Source organism: Eleutherodactylus coqui, chromosome 1 (genome assembly GCF_035609145.1).
Source record: "Eleutherodactylus coqui strain aEleCoq1 chromosome 1, aEleCoq1.hap1, whole genome shotgun sequence".
NCBI classification, from domain to species: Eukaryota; Metazoa; Chordata; class Amphibia; order Anura; family Eleutherodactylidae; genus Eleutherodactylus; species Eleutherodactylus coqui.
The window spans coordinates 148,590,327-148,613,532 of NC_089837.1; the positions used below are offsets into that span (position 1 = coordinate 148,590,327).

Genomic DNA, 23,206 nt, shown 5'->3' on the forward strand with positions numbered 1-23,206 from the left:
AACACAAAGGATGGTATGATCAACCACGGAAGGAGAGCTAAATAGTGCCTCCAGGTTGTATAATATGAATGTGTCACATCAATTATTAACATCAGTTGCAAGGAATCGCACCCTGATGGAGAAGAATAGAGAATTTTATGCGTCCTAACTGGGTGTTTACAGTGGACGCCAACTAAAATGTATTAGAATGTATCATCTCCTAGTGTATGACGATGCTTTTCTGGGTTATGATGGTTCTGATTTCTATATCTCCAGAATGAATCGTCTCATACCGTACGATGATACATCTCTGGGTTATGATGGTTCTAGTTTTATGGCCCAACACGTTTCGCTCAGAGTGAGCTCATCAGGGGCCACAATAGCCTCCAGTAGTTATTATGCACATTAGTGTTAGAGTGGCTAAGGTATCGGACACAACTATGCAACCCTTAAATAAGGGTGTAGGAGGACCTCATAATAATGGTAAAGGGCTTATTAGGATATAACAATTTTGTCCAAGTATAATACCATGCTACAACAAATGTGTTTTGCCTTGGTGGTATACATTATATTATAACCATAAAAGCATCCGTGAAGCTTGGCTTTACAATGACACCGCAAGCATGTTGGTAGCACTGATGGAACCAGAGCTACAGCTGTCTGAAGTAGGGCAAGCTCAGTTTGCCTAAGGCCCCCTGCACACGAGGGGAAATTCCCCGGCAGGATTTCCCGCAGAATTTCAGCCCGTGCCTGCTTGTTGTATAGGATTGCAAGTTTTTTGGGTTTTTTTCCAAGTTGGCATAAATCACTTTCCCTCTCCATATTATACTTAACCAGTTAATGATCAATTTCTGTATCTAATAAGAAGTAATTATTAATGCTTAGAAAGAATGTTCTTATCTGTGACCACTGATACCTGTTAACTGCCCTTAATACTGTTAAAGAAACCTTATAAGGGTTGACCACTTTATCCATAATACAAATGGGTTTGGACGATACTGAAAGGCAATCTGTCCCCGTGTTTTTCAAGCCCGAACTGAGAGCAGCATAAGGTAGTGCCTGTCACATCGGTTACAGTGATATCTCTGCTGTATGTATCTGTGCAGTAGTTTAGGAGAAACTTGCATCTTATTAGTAGCACCCAAAAACAGGACTAGTCCTACATATTTATGAGCTGCAGACTGGTAATGCCCACCCCGTCCTCCAGTCTATGATTAGCAGCTTTCTTTCCATGCACAGTATTAGGGCTTATTCAGACGACCGTATATAGGCTCGGTTTTCACGCCGAGCCAATATATGGTATCCTTGTCTGCTGGGGGGGGGGGGGGTGGAGGATGGAAGAGCCAGGAGCAGTAACTGAGCTCCCGCCCCTCGTCACTATTTGCAATGGGAGGGGCGGGATGGGGCGGAGCTAAGCGCTGTCACTTAGCTCCGCCCCATCTCACCCCCTCCTATTGCAAATAGTGGAGAGGGGCGGGAGCTCAGTTCCTGCTCCTGGCTCTTCCATCCTCCTCCCCCTGCAGACAAGGACACCGTATATCGGCTCGGCGTGAAGACCGAGCCGATTGACTGCCTCAGGGCTTATTTAGACGACCGTATATCAATGGCTGGAGGGGTGGGTGGAACTAGCCTGCAGCTCTAAGGGCGAATTCACACGAGCAATATTCTTGCACATGTTCAGTACGATGCGCATATAACTGGCATAAATATGAAATCAATTAATTTGAGTGGATTCATTCACACGAGCGATCTTTGGGCATTCCCTCAGAACGCCTTGCCCATTGTTTTCAATGGGACCTTTAAAAGACAGTGCGTGTTTTGTGATGTTTCCCATTACTATACTTTTTGCGCACGCAAATTCTTTTTTTTGTGCATGCAAGTACCCACAAATGTGCTCCCATCCATCGAAATTGTGGTAGTTCAATATGTTCTCTTTCCCTGGACAAATCTGCAGGAAAATAGAGCATGCTGGGTATTTTTTTACGTGAACAAAACTTGCACAAAAAAACACTTGTGAATGAAGTCACCAGATTCTATGCACTGCGTGTGCAAAATGCTGCGCAAATGCAATTTAAGTGACACAGGCCTTGTTGAAGTTGTGTTCCATTCATCTTCTGTATTAGTGAAGGCAAGCCATGTTAGGCTGGTCGTAGCGATTATTCAACCAATTAGAGTATATTCACATGTGCTGTGATCACCAATACTGGGTCACTCTATTAAAAAAAAGAAAGAGGGGGGGGAGGGGTTAAATGAAGAGTAAAGGCTGACTTACACGGAATGATTATCGCTCAAAATTCCTCCAAATGATCAGCCCATTAGTACCTAATGCAAAATGATCACTCAAAACTGTCAGTTTTTGACGAATTCTGAGCAATCATCTTTGCATGTAGATGGACCTTTAGGGTGGCTTCCCACAGCATTTGGAAAACACACTTGCAGTTTTCAAATAACTTTTTTGAGCCAAAGTGAAAAGTAGATTAAACAAGACTTTCCGCAGCAGAAAACTCCATGGCGAAATCCTCAGCATTTACACATCAAAATGATGTGGATTTTTGCTCAAAATCTGCTTCAGAACCTCAGATGATTTCACCCTCCTCTTACCACGCAATCAGCAGCCCCTCACTGCAGCATGCAGAGCAGCCCTCTTCTGGAAACGGCCGCTGGTCAGGTGATGCACCCACTTGCACATCATTTGACTGGTGGCCACAGAGCTTAATAGTAGCAGTTGCCAGATGAGGGATAAGATGGCTGCTGATTGAGAGGTGAGAGGAGTATCAGACCGAAATTGGCTATGGATCTGCAGCTGATTTTAAGTCAAATTCCGCACCAATGATTTTGAGGCAGAAATGCTATGGATATTGCCACTGAATTTTCAGTCGTGGAAAATCCGCAGCATTTCTACTGTGTGTGAATGTAACCTAAAAGAGGAACTTCTAGCTCTCCCTACTGTGGGATCCACATCTGGCTTTGGCTCAAAAAATAGTGCCTTTTCCCAAAAATATTGGGTATGAGGCCACTCTAACAGTGCAAATCAATTTATTTACCAAAACCATTTATTTACCTAAAATAACATGGGTGCTTAAAAAAAACAAACTAAAAACTGTTCTGAAGTGCTAGCCACTATGGGTTTCACTTCCTGTTGTCAGCTAATAGTTTTTCGTGCCTCACAGCTGCTAAAATAATATCTACACTGCTCAGTACTGCTGTAGAATGTCCACTATTATGCTGTTACTTATGAGGGTGAGCTACAGAAGGATATCCTGCTCTCCTATGTGTGCAGTGTATGGCGCCATCATAGGAGTATGGATCAGGAAGCAAACAGCTCCATACATTATGCAGTAGCTCAGCATGGTATTGCAGCATAGCTCCCGTTCACGGTATTATTGTATCTTGACGCCACCATGAAGTAGTGGTGGAGTCGAGACTGACAGGGGTGATGTGCCCTGTACCTAATTGGCTGCAGAGAAGGCTCCCCTCCAGGTCCTGCCAGCTCAGTAGAATGCTGCCGTCCCTGATGTAAGCTCCCTGCTGGTGGTGCTAGGAGCAGATAGTGTAGCTGTGCTCCTCCACTCCCAGCAGCATGCTGCAGTTCAGGACGCTGCTGACATTCACCCACCCAGCAATCGGCCATGTATTTCAGCTCTCCTCCGGTCGGAGCATGCTGATGTTCCACACGCTGACCTCCGCTGCTCAGAGTTAGCGTCCCCTGCCCTCCTACCTTCGGTGCCACCAGGCTGCTGCACTTCACGCTGCTGATCCCACTCACCCACCTAGCAATCAGGCACCTGTTGCAGCAGTACTCTGGCCCTCGGAGCACACTAATGTTGCAGATGCTGACCTCCGCTGCTCACAGAAGGCACCAAGGCCCGCCCCCGCGGAGTGCAATGGGGGGGAGGACACCGCCGCTAGTCATTGTAGGCTGGCCAGGAGGGTTATGCTACTTGTCCAGTGCCGCTTTTATAATTTACATCACTACCCACACAAATAGCACTCTTCACTGTTAGGACTTTAAAACATAACCTTTAATAAAGCAATTAAAATTTAAAATAGTACTCACAAAGACTGACACACATAATACATAAAGAAAAATATTAATAACTCTGGAAGTATCTCAGAGGATTCTTGAAAATGTAGATGCCATATATCGTGCTTTCTAGGTATAGTGTGATGCCTTAACTGGTATCTATTCGAGGCAATGAATAACCGTTTTAGGGTGATAATACACCTCCACAACGGTAGTATCTACAGTCTTGGGAAACTGATGGTGCCCAAGACTGAGATTATTTGTGCTTTGTATTAGCACCAAGAAGGCTTAATCAATATCTGGTCCTTGGTCCGACGCGTTTCGCTCAACTTGAGCTCCTCAGGGACCTCTTGTGAATATTTAATATGCCTCTCAGGATCTTAACAGCAATGCATAGTAACCAAATAGTGAGCATTCAGTTGGTCGCAGGTAAACATATATCTTGCAGATCAGATGTTATCTGCAATGAAGTATATAATACCTCTTAATATGGTAAAAAAAATGTTAAAGAATCTTTCCAAAAAATTTTTTTTTCTGAAAAGTTCAGAGTAAGCCATGTATCAGAGTCTCGCGTTGTGCAAGAGACAGTGCTGCATGGGCTTTACACACCCATGCCCTGCATCTACCTTGATAGCTTGCTGGCCCCTATATAATTACTAATTCCTATCTACCAGTGGTAATAATGTTACCTAATAGTTTTTAGGTCACACACTGTAGAATTTCTAACTACTATCTCTCTCCGCTAATTAGGTTCTATTAGTGCCTTATTCCTAATGCTTCTCTGATTACAAGATAGCAAAAAGTATCGCACTAAGTAGCAGGTAGATCAGTAAAAAAATAAAAAAGGATAGAGCAACAGCAAGCCAACCACCCTGATGGTGAGTGATTGGTATCAATGAGCAAAGTCCAAGGAGCTCTCTTAAATAGGAGCTAAAGTGCCCGCCTCAGAGAGGGTGTGTATCTCCAAACTCCAATCAGGGTGCAGAGCTTGATTACTATAGGAAATGTTACCAAGGCAACCTACAATGCTTTCCTACACTGATGGATCAGTCACGACAATCATGATTACTTAGGATATATATAATACATCCCATTTCTCCTCACTTATGCTGTATGAGCCTCGAGTGGCGCACAGTGTAAGCTCTCGCCTACAACCCGAAGGCTGCAAGTTCGATCCCCGCATGATTCGGGTAGCCGGCTCATGGCCAACTCAGCCCTCCATCCCCCCGGGGCCGGCAGAATGAGCACCCAGCCTGGTGGGGCGCAATAAGCACCAATTACCCGAAGGCGCTGCGCAACAAGTTGGCGCTATACAAATACCAAGATTATTAGTTAATAATATATAGAATTGGAGCATGTTAAAGGGGTTGTCCCGCGGCAGCAAGTGGGTCTATACACTTCTGTATGGCCATAATAATGCACTTTGTAATATACATTGTGCATTAATTATGAGCCATACAGAAGTTATAAAAAGTTTTTTACTTACCTGCTCCGTTGCTAGCGTCCTCGTTCCCATGGAGCCGACTAATTTTCGCCCTCCGATGGCCAAATTAGCCGCGCTTGCGCAGTCCGGGTCTTCTGCAGTCTTCTATGGAGCCGCTCGTGCAGAATGCAGGCTCCGTGTAGCTCCGCCCCGTCACGTGCCGATTCCAGCCAATCAGGAGGCTGGAATCGGCAATGGACCGCACAGAAGAGCTGCGGTCCACGGAGACAGAGGATCCCGGCGGCCATCTTCAGCGGTAAGTATTGAAGTCACCGGAGCGCGGGGATTAAGGTAAGCGCTCCGGTAAGCTTTCTTTACCTCCCTGCATCGGGGTTGTCTCGCGCCGACCGGGGGGGGGGGTTGAAAAAAAAAAAAACCCGTTTCGGCGCGGGACAACCCCTTTAAGTGAGGTTTGTATATAAGCGCATGATGATCCACACAAGTAAAACGGTTAGTGTGCCAAATCTATGACAATAGTGTAGATGGTAATGATGCTACCCAAGTTATATTGGGAAAAGAACGGTTCCTTACAAATGGTCTCTTCAAATAAAACAGTTGAATGACAGGTTTTCGTTAAGTCCAGTCGGGTGAATTGAATCAAATCTGTAAATCCAGTTTGCTTCTTTTTGGAGAAGTCGTCTATCGATGTTACCTTTACGGCCAAAGGTGCGAATGGTCTCAATTCCTTGGAATTTCAGTTGAGTCTCGTCTCCCTGATGTTTCTCCCACATGTGATTGGCGACCGGAGTGTTTTCCTTCCTCCGTATTGTACCAATATGCCCTAAAATTCGTCGGCGGAATTGTTGTACCGTCTTTCCGACGTAATTTAATGGACAACTGCAGGTAGCCAAATATACAACGTTCGTACTCCTACAATTGATAAATTCACGGTTTGTGTATATTTTTGATGTTGATACACATTTAAAGGAGGAGCTCTTGAGTATAAATGGGCAAGCCATGCAGTTAGAACATGGATACGTACCGGTGAAGTTATGTCGCCCTAGCCACATCGTGTCTGGAAGTGTTGGTTGGAGATGGCTTTTTACAAGTCTGTCACGTAAATTACGTCCACGTCTGAATGTGAAAGTTGGATATTCTGATAGATATCCCTTAACATCAGGGTCCTCAATAAGAAGATCCCACTGTTGTTCAACAATTTTTCGAATTTCACTGGCACCTGAGTCATATGTGCCTATAATTATCATTTTTTCTGTGTCTGTTCGTTTACGTGTCTGGAGTAGTTCAGTCCTGTTTTGACTAGACGAGAATTCCTGAGCTTCATTAATAATCATGTCAGGATATCCACGTTCCCTGAATCTGTTGGCTAATTTGGCACTTTCAGATTTGAATTCATCCATATCAGAACAGTTCCGACGAATTCTCAAAAACTGTCCCTTAGGGATGGATTTCTTAAGGGAGTAAGGATGAAAGCTCTCCCATGCCAGTAGGGAGTTGGTGGCTGTTTCTTTCCTAAATAGTGTTGTAGATAATGTACCATCCGTTTGTTTCTGAATTTTCAAATCCAGGAAAGAGACAGAAAACTCATCACATACAGTTGTGAACTTGAGATTTAAATCATTATGGTTCAATGAGTCCACAAATTCCTCCAGGGATCTTCGGGAGCCGGACCACAACAAAAAGATGTTATCAATAAAGCGTATCCAAAAAATAATGGATCTGGACCAGAGAGAATTGTGCTCAGCGAAGACGTGGTGTTCCTCCCACCAGCCCAGGTAGAGATTAGCGTAGGATGGGGCACATGGTGTCCCCATCGCTGTCCCCCTGAGCTGGTGGAAGTACTGACCGTTGAAAAGAAAATAGTTATGGGTAAGTATGTAAGATAAGAGTTCCATTACAAAGGAATTGTGTTTGGACAGATATATTCCTCTTTGTTTTAGGAAATAGTCTACAGCTTTCAAACCACCATGATGGGGTATCGAGCTGTACAAGGATTCCACATCAAGTGACACTAATAATGTATCCGGTTCAACACAAATTCCTTCTATTTGTCTAAGAGTGTCCATAGTGTCCTCTATGTGGGAAGGGAGGGATGAGACAAAAGGCCGTAAAATCTGGTCTACATATTTACTAATGTTTTGACATAGGTTGTCCACACCTGAGACAATTGGACGGCCGCGTAATGGATTGGTACCCTTGTGAATCTTAGGTAATGTATAAAATGTAGCAATTTTCGGGCATTTAGGAGTCAGGAATTTTAATTCTGATATTCCAATCAGATTATCTGCACGTGCTCTATTCAAGATGGATATCAGTTCTTTCAAGAAGGTATTGGTAGGATCCACTGAGATCACTGAATACGTGTCTGTATCACTCAGTAGATCCATGCACGTTTTAATGTAGTCGTCCCGATCCATGACGACCACATTGCCACCTTTATCAGATGGTTTTATAATCACTTTCTCATCCGATTCCAGACCCCGTAATGCTAACATTTCCCCATGAGACATATTCTGGCACCTCCTAAGATTTTTCTCATCAAGGTTTTTAATTTCCCTGAGAACAACTTTCTCAAATACATCAATGAGCGGACATGAAAGTGATGGTGGATTACTGGAACTTTTCAGTCTTAGTGTGGTAAATGGTCCCTCCCCTGGATTACGTAGCCCCTCACTCTCAAGATCTTGTAGAGCGTTATGGATCTGCATATCCTCAATATTTAATCCAAGTTCGGAGGCTTGTGTTCTATCCAGTTGGGCAAAATATTTTTTCCACCTCAGTTTGCGCGTGAAGAGGGAGATGTCCTTCGCCCAGGCAAAGCGGTCAAACCGCGCCGCCGGGACGAAGGACAGCCCCCTCTCCAACACGCAGATTTCCTCCTCCGAGAGTTGTCTCTGGGAGAGATTCACAACCGACATCTTGTCCCTTGTTGGTTCCACCCCAAATGTTTTGGAGTGCGGCTTCCCAATTCCCCCAGTGTTTTTTACTGTGGATTTTTTCGATCCCTTAGTGAATAGGGGTACGATAGCTGGCCTAAAAAATTGTTGTTATTAACCCCACTGGTGTATCTGCCTCTGCCTCTGCTCTTCTGAAATCCTCGTCCTCTATTACGTCTGCCCCGATATTCATTCCTGTCTCTGAACTCCCCATCGGATAGTTCAATATCTGAGGAGCTAATATCGGTTTCTGATCTGTTGTGGACTGATGGATATGCCCGATTCTCCTTAAAGTCCAACATGTCTCTATTAAACTGAGAGTGTTTCCTCTCTTTTAAGACAGACGTGTATTTTTCAATATTTTGCTGTAGAGTTTTCTCCTTAGCAACGAAGTCAGGGTCAGAGTTATGGGCTTGAGCTCTCTCCAATAGTTCATCCAATGTTTTTTGGTTTTTTTCTAGAGCAATGCTCTCTTCATCAATCAGTGTTTGAATAAGTTTAAGTGAAAACTCCGTCGACTCTCTTTCCCATTTAGCCAGGAAGTCTTTGTTAGTATGTCTACGTGGAGGTGCTACAAATAGCACCTTCCAGGACCTTTCTTAATGCAGCCAATTGGGAGCTAGGGGTGTGACAGGGGTGTTCCTCCGGTCAAACCTCTAGCTTCCGGTGGCGTCAAGGTACAATAATACCCCCATTGACTTTAATGGGATCTGATTCTGCTCCATACCCCAAAACAGTTGCCTGGTGAGCAGACGATCAGCGGGTGTCCCAGGCAGTAGACCTTTGATCAGCTATTGATGACCTATCCTGAAGACAGGTGCTCAATCTTGCAGAGCTGAAAAACTAGTTTTTACTAACTATTTGATAAAATGCATTTTGACAAATCTGTTGTGTGTAATACAAAGTAACATATTGTTTGTTTTTTGGTTTTGTTTTTTTTCAGGTGGTGTGGTGCTTTCTCTGGATTTCTGAAATACAGCCAGTCTGGATGCTTACATGAACCTTTTACCATATGACTACTGTGATGGGGATCGGTTTGTGTTTGATGACTCATGGCTTAACGATATCTTGATTTATGATCTGCACTTAAAAATGATTCTCTCTCAGTTGCAAACCATCATTCAGAATAAAACTCAATGAATTCATCTGGAAACATCTCCGTCTGCAAGATTCCCAGTTGAACAGAATGTATATTAGTACTAGGCGGCTAAGAAGAGGCCAGCTTCTACAGGTTTTGGCAACGTGTTTTGTCATGTCCTTAATGGTCTTGTGGGTGCAGGATGACAATAATGTTGTGAACCACATAAAATCCTTCTCTTATAGATACGTCATTAATAGTTATACTTTTTTAAACGAAAGCCTGACTAATACACGGGATAAATCTGATAGGCACAACTACAATTACTTGATCAACAACAAAGATAAATGCAAGAATGAAAAGGTGCTTCTCCTACTCTTTGTAAAAACAGCGCCTGAAAACCGAAGACGTCGGGATGCAATCAGGAGTACTTGGGGTAATGAGGAATATATTCGTTCCAAATATGATGCCAACATTAAAGTTATGTTTGCCCTTGGAATAGATAAAGAACCTGTACAACATGATGTGCTCCAAAACCAACTTGACGTTGAAAACAAAGTATATAAGGATTTGGTTCAACAAGACTTCCTGGACACTTTCCATAATTTGACCTTGAAGTTCCTTCTGCAATTTGGATGGGTGAATGCATACTGTCCCAATGCAAAGTTTATAATGACAGCCGATGACGACATTTTTGTCCATACCCCAAATCTGGTTTCATACTTGAAAGAGTTGGACCGAATTGATGTTCAGGACTTCTGGATTGGTAGAGTCCATCGTGCAGCAGCTCCCGTCAGGCAGAAAGATAGCAAGTATTATGTGCCTTATGAAATGTATCCTTGGCTATCCTATCCCGATTACACTGCAGGGGCTGCCTATGTTGTTTCTCAGGACGTGGCAGCTAAAGTGTATAAAGCCTCACAGACTTTAAATTCCAGTATCTACATAGATGATGTTTTTATGGGAATATGTGCCAAAAAAATGGGCATTTCACCTCAATATCACCCATTCTTTTCAGGGGAAGGAAAGGCCCCTAATCATCAGTGCATCTATAACAGAATGATGACATCCCATGGACATCTAGATGATCGCCATTATCTATGGAGGCAAGCCACAAACCCAAAAGTGAAAGAGTTGACTTCTGACTTCTGGGGTGATGTTTACTGTAGAGTAGTGAATGTGATTCTTCTTTGCAGGATTAAATTCAGTGATACGTACTCATGTTCTGCAGCATGGTCCTAATACTTGAATAGGTAACATTTGGACTTAAAATATTTTATGGCCAATCTCACATCTTCAAGCTGTAATATCACTGTGAAATGGCATTTTTCTGTATGTTCTTCATGATGCTGAATATTTCAACTCACGTAGGGGTAAATAAAGTTTGCTCTTTCAAATTCATGAAATTTATGAAAAAAATGACATTGTACTACTGAGGAATTTAGTGTTGACAGTGAACAGTGTGGTTACGTTGCATTGGGGAGGTCAACGCATCTTAACTTGGCGCAATTTTTAAACTAAATGGCTGTACAAGTTTGCAGGAAAACAGCAGTTTTACCCCATAAGACTGCATGATTATATCAATGGCTGTGTGGTTTTGCAGATGAAACTGCTGTCTTCCTGCAAAATGATGTAGCCACTTAAAGGGGTTCTACAAGTTTGTAGGTTTTCCCATGCAGTAAATTAACAAACCAGCATATACTCACCTCTCCCCACTCCTGCTTTGTACCACATCACTGCTCGGTCCTCCGCTGTTTTTATTTACAGGCTGCAGTCTCAGCCGGTTTACAGGACATTATAGGAGCTGCAGCCAATGACCGAGCTCCGATATCCATCACTGAGCTCTGTTATTGGCTGCAGTGCCTGTGACGTCCCGTAAAGGGGCTGGGGCAGCCTGTAAATGTGACATCAGAGGGGAGATCCGGAGCAGTGGCACGGGACATAGTGGTCCAGGGGAAAAGGTCAGTATATGCTGATTTGCTGTGTTACTGTGTGGGAAAAGCTTTTTAGTAAAAAGCTACAAATCGGACACCCCCTTTCAATCAATTTGAAAACCGCTTTGTTCTCAGCTGCCCCATGTGGCCTTGCTCCGTGTGTAGATGAGCTGATCAATGTTTTCTCTAGTGATGATTAATTGTGAATACCTTATATGCATCCCACATTTAAATGTGTATGGCCAACAAGAAATTGTTGGCCATACACATTAGATCATTGTTGACTGAACCCACTGATTTCAGTAAGACCAGCCAAGTACCTAATGTGTATGGTGGTGTCTGACTCCCTAGATGACCAACAGCTACCTAAAGTGTATAGCCAGCTTTAGGAGGCTGTAGTCCATGCCCAGCATTGGGTAGATTTAAATTTGATTGGAAAAACAAAACACCTCTTGGGCTATATGCACACTAACCATGTGCCCAAGAGCGCAACTTGCGTTGGACAGCACATTAACATGCACTTGCATGGACAATCCAGTTCAAGTCCATATGAAGAAATGTCAATGTGCATGTCCTCTTTTGCAGGATACATCTTCAATAGCTAATCACAGAGGACCCGCCACTCCGGGGCCCCAGTGATCAGCTTATCAGGCCTGCTGTCAGTGCAGCGGGGTCAGCAGGGAATCCCTGAGGTGGCTTTCCTCCCATTGAAATCAATGGAAGCTGAATCCTCATTATATTTCTAACACTTTTACCTCCAATGCTGGATACAAACACAGACCAGTTTAAAAAAAAAAGCAAACAAAAAAAAAAAAACCAGCACTCCCATTAATTTCAATGGCATTGAAGCCGCCTTGGAGACTCCCTGCTCCAACCCTGATTACTATGTCCGTACCCGCTGCAGCTGTTTGCTGGACTGCTATGCTCATACACTGAGGTTTATTTATGCAGGAAGCGGACAGCTCCACTCTCGCTGCAGTGGCCAGGCTAGGTATTACACAAATTCATTTGGGGAATTTTGCCTGCAATACCAAACCTGACCACTGCAATGAGAACAGAGCAGATTCGTGCGGGAAGTAGACAGCTCAGAGCACAAGCACACTGGTTCAGGGAATAGCTCTATCAGCGGGGATCCTAGTCAGCAGGCCACCACTGATCTACTATGGATGGTCTAAGTATAGGCAATGAATAGTTTGCAACTGGACAACACCTACAATTTCTAAGCAAATATCTGGCTGACTTTAAGATTTTTAATCGCATATCAAAAAATCTTGCATAGGCGGCCATTTACAATTTTGTTCTGTTTTCTGTTGAGTACTCTCTAACTGATGTATAATATACTAAAACTCATATGCAAATGCTTATTTTGTTCTGATGGAGGTTTTTATATTTACAATGTGAATTTTTTTTTTGTCAATGTGAGCCGCTTAAAATACAGCAGGTCTGTTCAAAAATGCATTTATTTTTATATGGAAATGTAAAATATTTATTCTTTAAAGACATGACGGCCTACAGTGTAAACTGGCCTGAACTTTGAGAGGTAGTATTCTTCTGTGCCTTATAATAATTTAATCTATGGAGTTCCCCAATGTCTGTTTGGGACCTCTTGGTATCCGGTACAGCTTGTACCAACCAAACATAAAGATAGTGTGCTAATTGGCTGTAAAAATAATAATCACAAATGCTTAAAGGGATTTTCTCCAACAATTTAAAAAATAAACCACAAAAAAAAAAATAATAATCAAGTGTATACTCTTCTTTACTGGCTTCCTACATTAACTACTTTGGGTCTCTCCTGTTTACAGGGCGCTACAGCTAATCACAGACCTCAGCGCTCAATTGGTGAGGTCTGTGATTGGCTGCAGCAGCCTGTAAACATAGAGCAGTGTCAAGGAAGATGTGGGACCTGGGAGAGGAGAGTATACACTTGATTATAGTCTATTGTCAGGGACCCCTTAGTAGTAGTTAAAAGAAAGAAGAAAAAAAAGGCTGACAACCCGTTTAAACATATGCTACTATATTTACGCATTTTCTGATCTGTATGGCTGTTGTGCACACTGCCTTCTTTTGTTTGGTTGGTCAGCCATCATAATAGCTACTACCGGGTGCTGCCAGCAGAACTACTTTGACTCGTGGTTTTAGAGTGTTAGAACTGTGTAAGTTCCACAGCCGAAAACTGCATCACAAAACTGTCAGTTCTTGGCAGTGCGGCTAAGTATACAGACCTTCTTAGGCTATGTTTGCGTGTAATGTGCATTTTGATATGGATTTCACCCCCTCATTTGAATAGGTCAATCCTCATTTAAAATCCACAGCATAAATGGACATGCTGCAGCTTTAGAATCCGTGGGTCAATTTATGTTGGCTACTCTTATGGGCATAACTTGCGTTACATTCACACGTAGCAGAATCTGTGCAGATTTTCCGCGGTGTAAAACTTGCACCATTGGTGCGGAATTTCGTCTGAATCTACAGCAGAAATCCCTCTAATTGAAAGGGTAAAATTTGCTGCAGATCCATGGCAAAAAAATGCACCAAATTGTGGAGATTTTGGTGTGCATTCACACAAATTACCCATACATATAATATATCTATATCTATCTCTATCCTGCTGTAACGTGGAATGACCTAGTACGGTTAACCCAGCTTTTATTATACTCAGCAGGTAGGTCTGGCCACAGACATTGCGTTTTAATGCAAGAGGATTTCCGCCACTGGAGAACACTTAAAGTCGCTGCAATTTTCCGCGATGAACGTATTATTATGATAGGTTCATTGCAGAAAATCACAGCATGCCGTGTTTTTTTATACGCGAGTGGAAAATCGCGGCAGATTTTCGCTCGTGTACATCGGGCTGCACTTTTCATAGTTGTCGCCACGGATAACACAATGAAGAATCGCTCATGGACAGGAGGCCTAAGGGTACGTCTTACACTATTAAATGTGACCAGTGTCCCAGGTAACGTGGCGTTTTTCATGTCTGATTTAGGTATTTTAAGTTCTCTGTTTACTATCAGTTTTGTATCTATATTAATGTTTTGGCTGTATTTTAGAAGCTATTTTAGGTTTGTCTGTTTTATTTTGTATGTTTTTGTTTTTTTTTCAATTTGTGTAAAGTTTTCTTTCTAAGTGTTTTCAATAAAAGTGGAACAATGGTTTAGTATCTAATATCAATATACAGAAAATATTGTTGTCCTCTTCTGTTAATCATTGCATTACAAAAGCATTTTTAATCCCATTTTGCAATGGAACACATTGGATATCTAGTTTTTTTTTTTTATTTTTTTTTTTACAGGCAGCATTTATTTAAAACTGTTCAAGATCCTATTTTCTAATCCTGTATGCATTGCTATGATTTTCTTCTCATGGACAGGGGGCTACGCTTTCCATAGCAATGCTATGGAAAGTGTGCACTGCTTTACTCGTGGCTGGATTATCGCCGCGAGTAACACAATGCAAGATCGCCTGTGGATGGGAGCCCTTAAACATCCCAAACAGATATTTGTCCAGCCTTTGTTTGAACACTTCCATTGAAAGAGAACTCACCACCTCCTGTGGTAACCTGTTCCACTCATTGATCCTTCTCACTGTCTAATATCTAATTTGTGTCTCCTGCCTTTCAGTTCATAAATGAATTCAATTTACCAATACACTTTAGTAGTGATGTTTCATAAACTCAGCAGTGGCCTAGCAATAGGGGTCACATTTGTGTTTGGGCTACTAAGCCAAGAGGGCCCAAAGCCTTCTTCGCCACTATAGTAGCTAGCACTGGGCCCCTCTGCACCATAACAGCCCAGCAGCAGTAAAAACATCTTCACGGATGCTCCTGCTGAGCAGTGCAAGCCTGACGCCTCCTGCCAAGTCTTCTTTCTGGCTCATGGGCACTATAGAGACATGGGGTAAGAGTTGGGCTGGTGCTGCTCAGACAGACGAAAAATACATGCTGCTGTTGGGATGGCTGGGGTTGTGGTGCTACAATTGCATTAGAGGACCCTAATATGTTGTAGGGCCACAGGAGGGATCCTAAAACTATAGGTGCATTGATGGGGAGTCTAGCTGTGGGGGATATACGGGGATGGTATTACTTTATTTATAGGGTATTAAGAGGTTACGATTACTGGGGCACAAAGGAAGACACTATTTAGTGTGTAGGGAGTACTGAGAGTTGGGGGTAGGATAGGGAGAGTCTACAGAGACAAATCATGGATTTAAGATGTTTTCATAGAGGTCTGGCCACGGATAGAGGAAGAAAAAAGATGTACATTACCGATAAGAGGAGATGCCACCTGTGATCACTGGAGGTAACTGCACTGCAATGACTTTCTCTATGTAGAACTGGTATCTGACGATTATGCTGACTGCAGTACACAGAGTTGTACTACGGTATCTATGCTGGTTACATTATAAAAGTTGCCTAACAGATATGCTGTATTAGATATAATTTTTTGGAGGAGAGGGGGTGGGGCATGAAAAACTGCCTATGTTGAGGTTTCTGGCCCTAATTTAGACTCCAGCAACGTCCTTGGCTGCTGGTTTTTCATTAATGGGCCAACTTCCTTTTTACAAAAGCCAAATAATTATGGGAAGCTGGCCTTAGACTTGCTATTTCTTTATCTATTGGCTAACATGTTACAAAGATATATATTTTTTTCCCTTTTGAAAAAGATAAGTGACTCATACTAATATGTCTTTGGCAGCATTTACTTTGAGTTGTAAAATTGTATGTAATCTCGAAAAGTTGCTCCCATTTCAAAATTATAGACATTGGACCAGTCCCTTTTTTTTTTTTTTACCATTATGACCTTTCTGATGCAAGATTTAGCAGAAGCGGATTAGATCACCTTTTACTGCATGCCAACTTGTTTTTCTTGGTTAAATAAATGGTGGTGCACAATAATTATCTTGTCTAAATAGAGAAGGGCAGCCAACTTGAGCTGAGAGAAGTAAACAAAAACAAAAAATCCCAAACCCAATTATTGGCCTACCTTTTTCTAGTGCAGAGGTTTTCTTCACTTTCACTCATCACTAGCGAGCGGCTTGTCCCACCTTGACTTGCTTCATGCATAACCTCAATCTAGGGGATAAGTTAAATGAAAGTTGTAAATATAGATGTAGTCAATACTTCCACTCTTACATCATTAGAGCCTGAGAACGATGAAGAATGTAGCCTTTCAGCTATCCCAGCACTTTTGTTTCGCCTTTATCAGTATGCTTGCAATTTTGGCCATAGATTTCTTAAATAAACCTTCTAGGAAATATTGGTTATCACTGCTGCCCTCCCTCAATGGAGTCAAGGGTTTGGACATCTTTTGACAAAGCCCATAGTGGATAGGAGACAATGTTGGCCTTTGGGGGTATATATAAACAGTAAAAAGATAAAATACAGCTCCACAGTGGTATACCAAACAGCTAACCTACAATAAAGGGAGTGTACAAAGGACAACGCCAAGCCAGTTTCTCAAGAACACAATGTGGAAAGAATGAGAGCCGTGCTTGCAGTTACAAGCCCCGGCCACTACATGGAAGGTTGGCATGGAGACTTCTGCTCTAAATACACAGAGGTCGGAGCAGAAGCTTCAGCGCTGACCTCCTTATAGTGGCCGGCGCTTGGTAACTGCAGGCACTGCTCCTGTTGATTTCAATCAGAGCCATGACTGCAGTCACAAGTGCCGGCCATTTCACTGAGGTCGGCGCAGAGGCTTCTGCTCTGACATCTGTTATTGCGGCGCTGACAGCATGCAGCCGCTCAGCTGATCAGTCAGGGTCCTGAGCGATGGACTCCAGCCAATCAACGATTGATGACCTATCCCGATTTATAGTATTTCACTGGAAAACACATTTAATCATAGTGTATGGCCTGTACAAGAGGAAAGTAATTCTAAGATAACAGGATATGACATAACAAAAGCATGACCACTCCTACTAATGAATAAATAATGAAGAAATGAAAAATAATGCAAAAATATTAGTATGTAAACGTAAGATCAGATCTGAGGTTAAGACCATGTGGAAATCTGGTTTTAACCGCATAATCCAATAAGCCTCTCTTTAAAGCTAATTTTTTTTAAAGCTCCACCTCTTGCTGGGCGGAACACCTTTTTTGATACCAGTAACTTTAAAAGAGGATATATTCCCTTGGTGAATTTACAAAAATGTTTGGATGCTGCAGAGAGGGAACGTCTCAATATACCTGAGGAGGGATTACAGCCAGCAATATATAGTTGTAATTAGCATGATGTGCATCATAATCAGCCCATTAGTAGCTAACTAGCTTCATTTGCATGTCTTTAGAGAACAGCGGGTGGTCTGCTCTCTAAATACATAGCTATTGTTATCCCACAGGCTGTCTGCTGCATACAATGTTATCAGCACTGTCCATGGGGAACACAGCATGCGGTCCCTCTTATCAGGGCTGACGGCTTTTATGCTGAGCTGAACCCAGCAATGGATGAAGAGTACACGATGGGCACACATTTACACGCAATGGCTATCGTTCAAAAGCCAGACGAATTTTGAGCGATAATCGTTGCGTGTAAATTGGCCTTCATATATGAGTCAATTTTAAGATGTCCAAGTAGTATTGTATGAGCTTGGAGTCCTCATACTGCCTATTGTATGCGTTTTCCTGGCAAGAAATTTGATGGTGAATTTGGGCAAAGGAATCATCCTGCATAAGAATGGGAAGATGTATTGATATGATGTTGTTTAATGTCAAAACTGGTAGAAAAAAAAACAAAAGAAAAATTTAGAGGCAGTATCGGGGTGTGTCTGGTGTTTGAACTGTGTCAGAAATTGGCTTGTCATTTACATTTTCAATAGATAGATCTGCTTTTTGATGCTGCTATATATTTAGCCCAGTTTATGATCCCAATGTGGAAACCACAATGGCGCAACCTGTCAAAAATAACATGACACTCTTAATTATAATCTTTTCTCCATTAACACGCCCTTGTGGCTCTAGTAAACTCCCTAAAGGAAGACTTGTAAGTTCATGAGCGGGTGACAACTCTGTGGATGTAAAAAGGAATTGCCAGAGAGGAGCTTCCTATACAATTTTTAGTATTTTCTTTACTTGAGGGCTTCCTTATTGGAGACTTTAGCAAAGACAGACAGAATGTTGCTGAAAAGTAAAAGAGACCAAAACTATAATTATTGAGACCAGAAACAAAATTAGAAGCCAAACTGGAGGTCATCTACTTATCTCCCATACCAACGGATCTTCTGCAGAAACTGGTTATGGAGGGCATAGAGACATATAGAGCTTAGCGAGGGATGGGGAAAATGAGTCCATGGGACAAACCACAAGCCAGAAGAAAAAAAGTTATCAGTCAAATTTATATATGTTACATGTTATTTTCTTTACTTATCCCACTTTTAGATCATCTGAATAGTTAATGTACGCATCCAAATAAACCCTGAGGGCATTGATGGCTCCACTGAGTGGAATAACTTTATAAAGAGAGGAAACCTCTATGGTAATCCAAGAATAGTGAGCAGACCATTCTAATTTATCTAAAACCTGTAACAGGGTCTTGGTATCTTAATAATGTAGCTAGTAATTCTGGTTACCAGTGGTTGTAGCAGATTATCAAGCCATTTACCGAGGCGTTCAAGCCATGAGCCATTGCTACCTATGATTGGGCGTAAAGAGGTTTTTATGCATTTTGGGTAATGCATGAAATAATGGGGCAGACTGGCTACTGCGCAGCGCTTACAGAAAACATCGGACATGTACGCAGGACTCACTGGCTGGCCACCGGTTCAAACTCTATTGCGGGAATCCCACATGCGGGGTCTGGCCCACCCGTGTGCAGGAGGCCTAATGGTTGTAGATAACACATTCCCAGGAGAAATGAGCTCATCTTGTAAACTGGTGACAGCTAGAGTAGTTGTTTGTTCATCAAACGACATTTCTAAAGGAATATCTTGTTGCCCAGTGCTATTCAAAGAATTAACTTGATCCGAAGTACTGGAACCCACAGCATAATCTAGCTCAGTCCCTGTCCGGCGTACCTCTTTACCTCTGTATTACAAATGAACCCAATGGCTCACCGTCAGACATGCGCAGTACAGATTTTTTTATTTAGTTAGTTTTTTCAAATCACTGGCAATACTGTGGTGCTGCTGCAATGTTAATTGCGGAGGGGCTGTGGGTTGGACAGCTTCCAATGGAAGCGCTCCATGCAGAATCCGCAAAAAAATGAAACCTGCTGCGATTTTATTTTCCGCGAGCAGAAATTGCAATTGCTGTCCGCTCATGGGAGCGGAAATACGACTGTTCTATTTTTTTTTGCTTCAATGCGGAATACCAGGGATCGTCCGCACGGGTGACTATCGTGGACACCCCAACTGAAATCCGCTTGTATGAGTCCGATCTTATCTTGTAAAGATTTGTGCAATTCCATGTAATCTTTGCTTTTGATATAATTGTTGTGAATATTGAGTTTCCTGGATGGAAACAGCTGCATCAGATCAAGTGAACATGTAAAAAGTCTATCATTGCACTGGACCAAAAAAGATTTAGGATATTTTGGGGGTCGACCTGAACTGCACAGGGCACCACACCCTAGCTGCGTGAAGGGGGCACCTCCTGGCCGACACTGCCACCAAGGCTTTGTTTAAGTCCTGGAGCAGTTATGTTCTGCTATGCCTCCGCAGATATAACATCTGCTCGTCTCGCTGTATAAAACCTAAACCAATACTAAAGGGGGTGATCTAGTAAAATCACGTACCTTTATACCACCTTTTGTCTTTTTATTGTTTCGTTTTCTGGACAGATCGGCTTCAGACAGTGACTTTGGAGGCACAGAGGGAATTTCTGGAGCTCTTCGAGTGGTAGCTGGGGGAAAAAGGGGTATTTTACTTGTTAGTAACTTTCCAACTTTTCATATTTAAGCCTCTCACTTTTTTCCCCAGAGGATACTTCTATATCTAACCTGACCAAAAAGTCGAATTTTCCAGCCTTATTTCTCTCAATCTGGCATAATGTATTCAATCTGCATAAAATATTACAGGCTGAGTCCATAATAAATTATAAGCAAATTGTGGTATATTTTTCAATGGCATCTGCACAATTGTGTATATCTAAGGGTTCACTCACATCACCGTATGCGTATTTCTTGTGCTAAAGATGCGTATTTGCTGTGCATTTAGCACGTATGCAGGATTTTTCCATGCATATTGCCTGCGTACATACTGTGTATTTTACACAAAATAAAGCAAGTGGGCCCAAAGGATGTTAGAATTGTCTCTTTTGGGTGTCTTTTCACTGCATAAAATATGCAGCAAGCGCACACATAACATGCGTATTCACTGCAGATTTTATGCACCCATAGACTAAAATGGGCATATTGGGCACCAAAATAGAACATGCTGTAAATTTTTTCGCACGTGTGTGAAAAACGCAAAGTTGAATACCCCAATGCAAATCAATCAGTTTGAGCACTGCATATTCTGCAGCAAAAATGCGCTAGCACGAATGAGCCCTTAGTGTGCTTTTACATGGGACAACAGTCAGGCACTTAGGCGCCAGACAGCCCCCACCCAATAACTATCGCTCCTGTGTTTTCATATAGGAGCAACAGTCATTCATTGAATGGTGTCAGTGTTCCGAAGAGCTCTTCTGGCCACCCGCCTCCATTAACTGTGAACATGCAGTCATTCATAGATGGACAGCCTGTTTAAACTGCGCGAGAAGTTCCTCCATCAGTCGTTACGTTTTAGTGACTAATGATAGGTTTCTCGCTTAGTCCCCTGTTACATCCTGCTTTTACACGATTTAACAATCTATTACAATTATTCACTTGAGCAGTTTTTCGGCCACTATTTGGCCCATGTAAAAGTACTCTTAAGCTATGTTCAGGTTGTGCTTATGCTTGCCATTGAACTTTTGTGTAAGGAGTTTCATTTGAATACTTGAAAAGTATATTGAAATGGAACCACTCTCTTTAAAGGGGTTGTCCGGCCATAAACATTAGGTCTCATTACTTCTGTTTGCCCATTTCCATGCACTTTGTAATATACATTGTGCATGGAAAATGAAGCAAACAGAAGTTTTGGACTTACCTGAAGGGATGCCCCCCCCCCCTGTGTTGCTCCTCCGTCGTCCCTGGTTACCACAAGAATCTTCTCTTCTTGTCGGGCCGCAGCAGCTCTTGTCGGCGCGGGAACGAGCCCCTTCTCATCCGCGCATGCGCAGTTCTTCTCTCTGCAGCCGGGACCGATATACGATCTTCTTGTGTGCAGGGGGGGGGGGGGGGGGGGAGGATGGAAGAGCCTCAGAGCCGGAACTGAGCTCCCGCCCCCTCTCTGCCTCCTTTCCGCCCCTCTGCACTATTTTCAATGAGGAGAGGCGGGACTAGATTCTTGTGGTAACCAGGGACGACGGAGGAGCAACACAGGGGGGGGGGGCATCCCTTCAGGTAAGTCCAAAACTTCTGTTTGCTTCATTTTCCATGCACAATGTATATTACAAAGTGCATGGAAATGGGCAAACAGAAGTAATGAGACCTAATGTTTATGGCCGGACAACCCCTTTAATGAAGCAAACAGAATTCAAAGGTGCAAACTTTGAATTAGTTTTCCCGTTTCCATCTTTGTGGAGGACACAACAGTGGAGTTGGCCTGAATCCAGGTCAAATGGAGTCAAAAGTTTGTAACTTCTGGATTCAGTTTGCCGTGCTAAAGTAAATAGTTCCACTTCAATGCCTTTAGAGTGGGTTTACACAGGGCATTATTTTATGCCACCACAAACTTCGGCTGTATCCCGGGTGGATTTTGTTGCAGGTTTGGATGTGGAATTACCTCTGCTTGGCCTCTTAGCAAGGAAAGAAGTAAAAGCTGCAGCAAAACCGCATCCTCGTCCCCATGAAACACAATGGGATTTTGTGGTGGATTTCTTAGTGGCGTTAAAATTACCCTCCATATGAATCCACCCGTACACGGAGCAAGGTTTGCCTCGTGTGGTTAAATATGGGCAGAAGAATCTGCAGAAGAACTTTTACATTTTGTATTTCTATTTGAGGGGAAACTGTAACACATACATGGTTTAAAATAACTTCTGCAATGTTTCCACAGCTGTTATAAATTTTGGATGCAGCATTTCATCATGTCACCGAAGACTGATATTTTGCACTGAAATCCATAACACAGTTCTGTAGCAAATATTTCACAGAATCCGCAACTGTGATTCCACTCTTGATGGGTGGGTGGGGCTGGAGGAGGAGGGAGGAGGTTCTACGCAATTAACTTTGTTTTGGATTTTTACTCCACCTGTGAATAGACCCTAAATGTGGGGTGCTCATGCACCACAGGTAAGTTATAATTGAGCATGTTAAAGGAGGACTAAACCTCGTGTCAAGTTTATAAAAATGCAACTTTTGAAATGCAATGGTTGCTGGCAACGAATACTAGTAGATGGCAAGGAGCAGCACACAGTCAATAAAGGTGACCCTGGGGGGCGGCGCAAAAAAAAAAAAAAAAAAAGATGGCTGCACCACTTCTCTGACTACGGTGCACACTGTACATAAGTATGCATCATTAATCTGAAACCTAAAATCTAGTACTACCCACGTGAGCAGTGCGTAGTATATTGGAATACCTAAGGCATAGTGCATTAGTATGGAGCGGTAATCTGAATCTGGTATGGCCACTTTTGTTTGTCTTGACCCAGAGGGTCACTTTCAATGCAATCAATGGCAGGTTTAAGACGTACCTTTTTGCCTTTTTTTTTCAAAACTCAATGAGGCATATTTACTTAGACTGGCATTTCCGACGCCAGTCTAAGTAAAGTTTGCGCTGATGTAAGTACAACAA

At 42.6% G+C, this 23,206-nt stretch overlaps 2 protein-coding genes across 2 annotated transcripts in view; one reads left to right on the plus strand and one right to left on the minus strand.

Moving 5' to 3' along the window:
• The window catches only part of B3GNT5 (UDP-GlcNAc:betaGal beta-1,3-N-acetylglucosaminyltransferase 5), a 37,520-nt gene extending 22,960 nt beyond the window's left edge, over positions 1 to 14,560 (plus strand). Inside the window, exon 2 of the mRNA XM_066601601.1 lies at positions 9,324 to 14,560. Coding sequence (XP_066457698.1) covers positions 9,567 to 10,700 — 1,134 coding nt within the window. The 5' untranslated portion in view covers positions 9,324 to 9,566 and the 3' untranslated portion in view covers positions 10,701 to 14,560. The remainder of the gene's footprint in view (positions 1 to 9,323) is intronic.
• MCF2L2 (MCF.2 cell line derived transforming sequence-like 2) overlaps positions 1 to 23,206 on the minus strand; it is a 275,394-nt gene that overhangs the window by 126,660 nt on the left and 125,528 nt on the right. The window contains exons 15-16 of the mRNA XM_066605412.1: positions 20,125 to 20,231; positions 16,378 to 16,466 (exon numbers count right to left, since the gene is read on the minus strand). Of these exons, the coding sequence (XP_066461509.1) occupies positions 16,378 to 16,466; positions 20,125 to 20,231 (196 nt within the window). The remainder of the gene's footprint in view (positions 1 to 16,377; positions 16,467 to 20,124; positions 20,232 to 23,206) is intronic.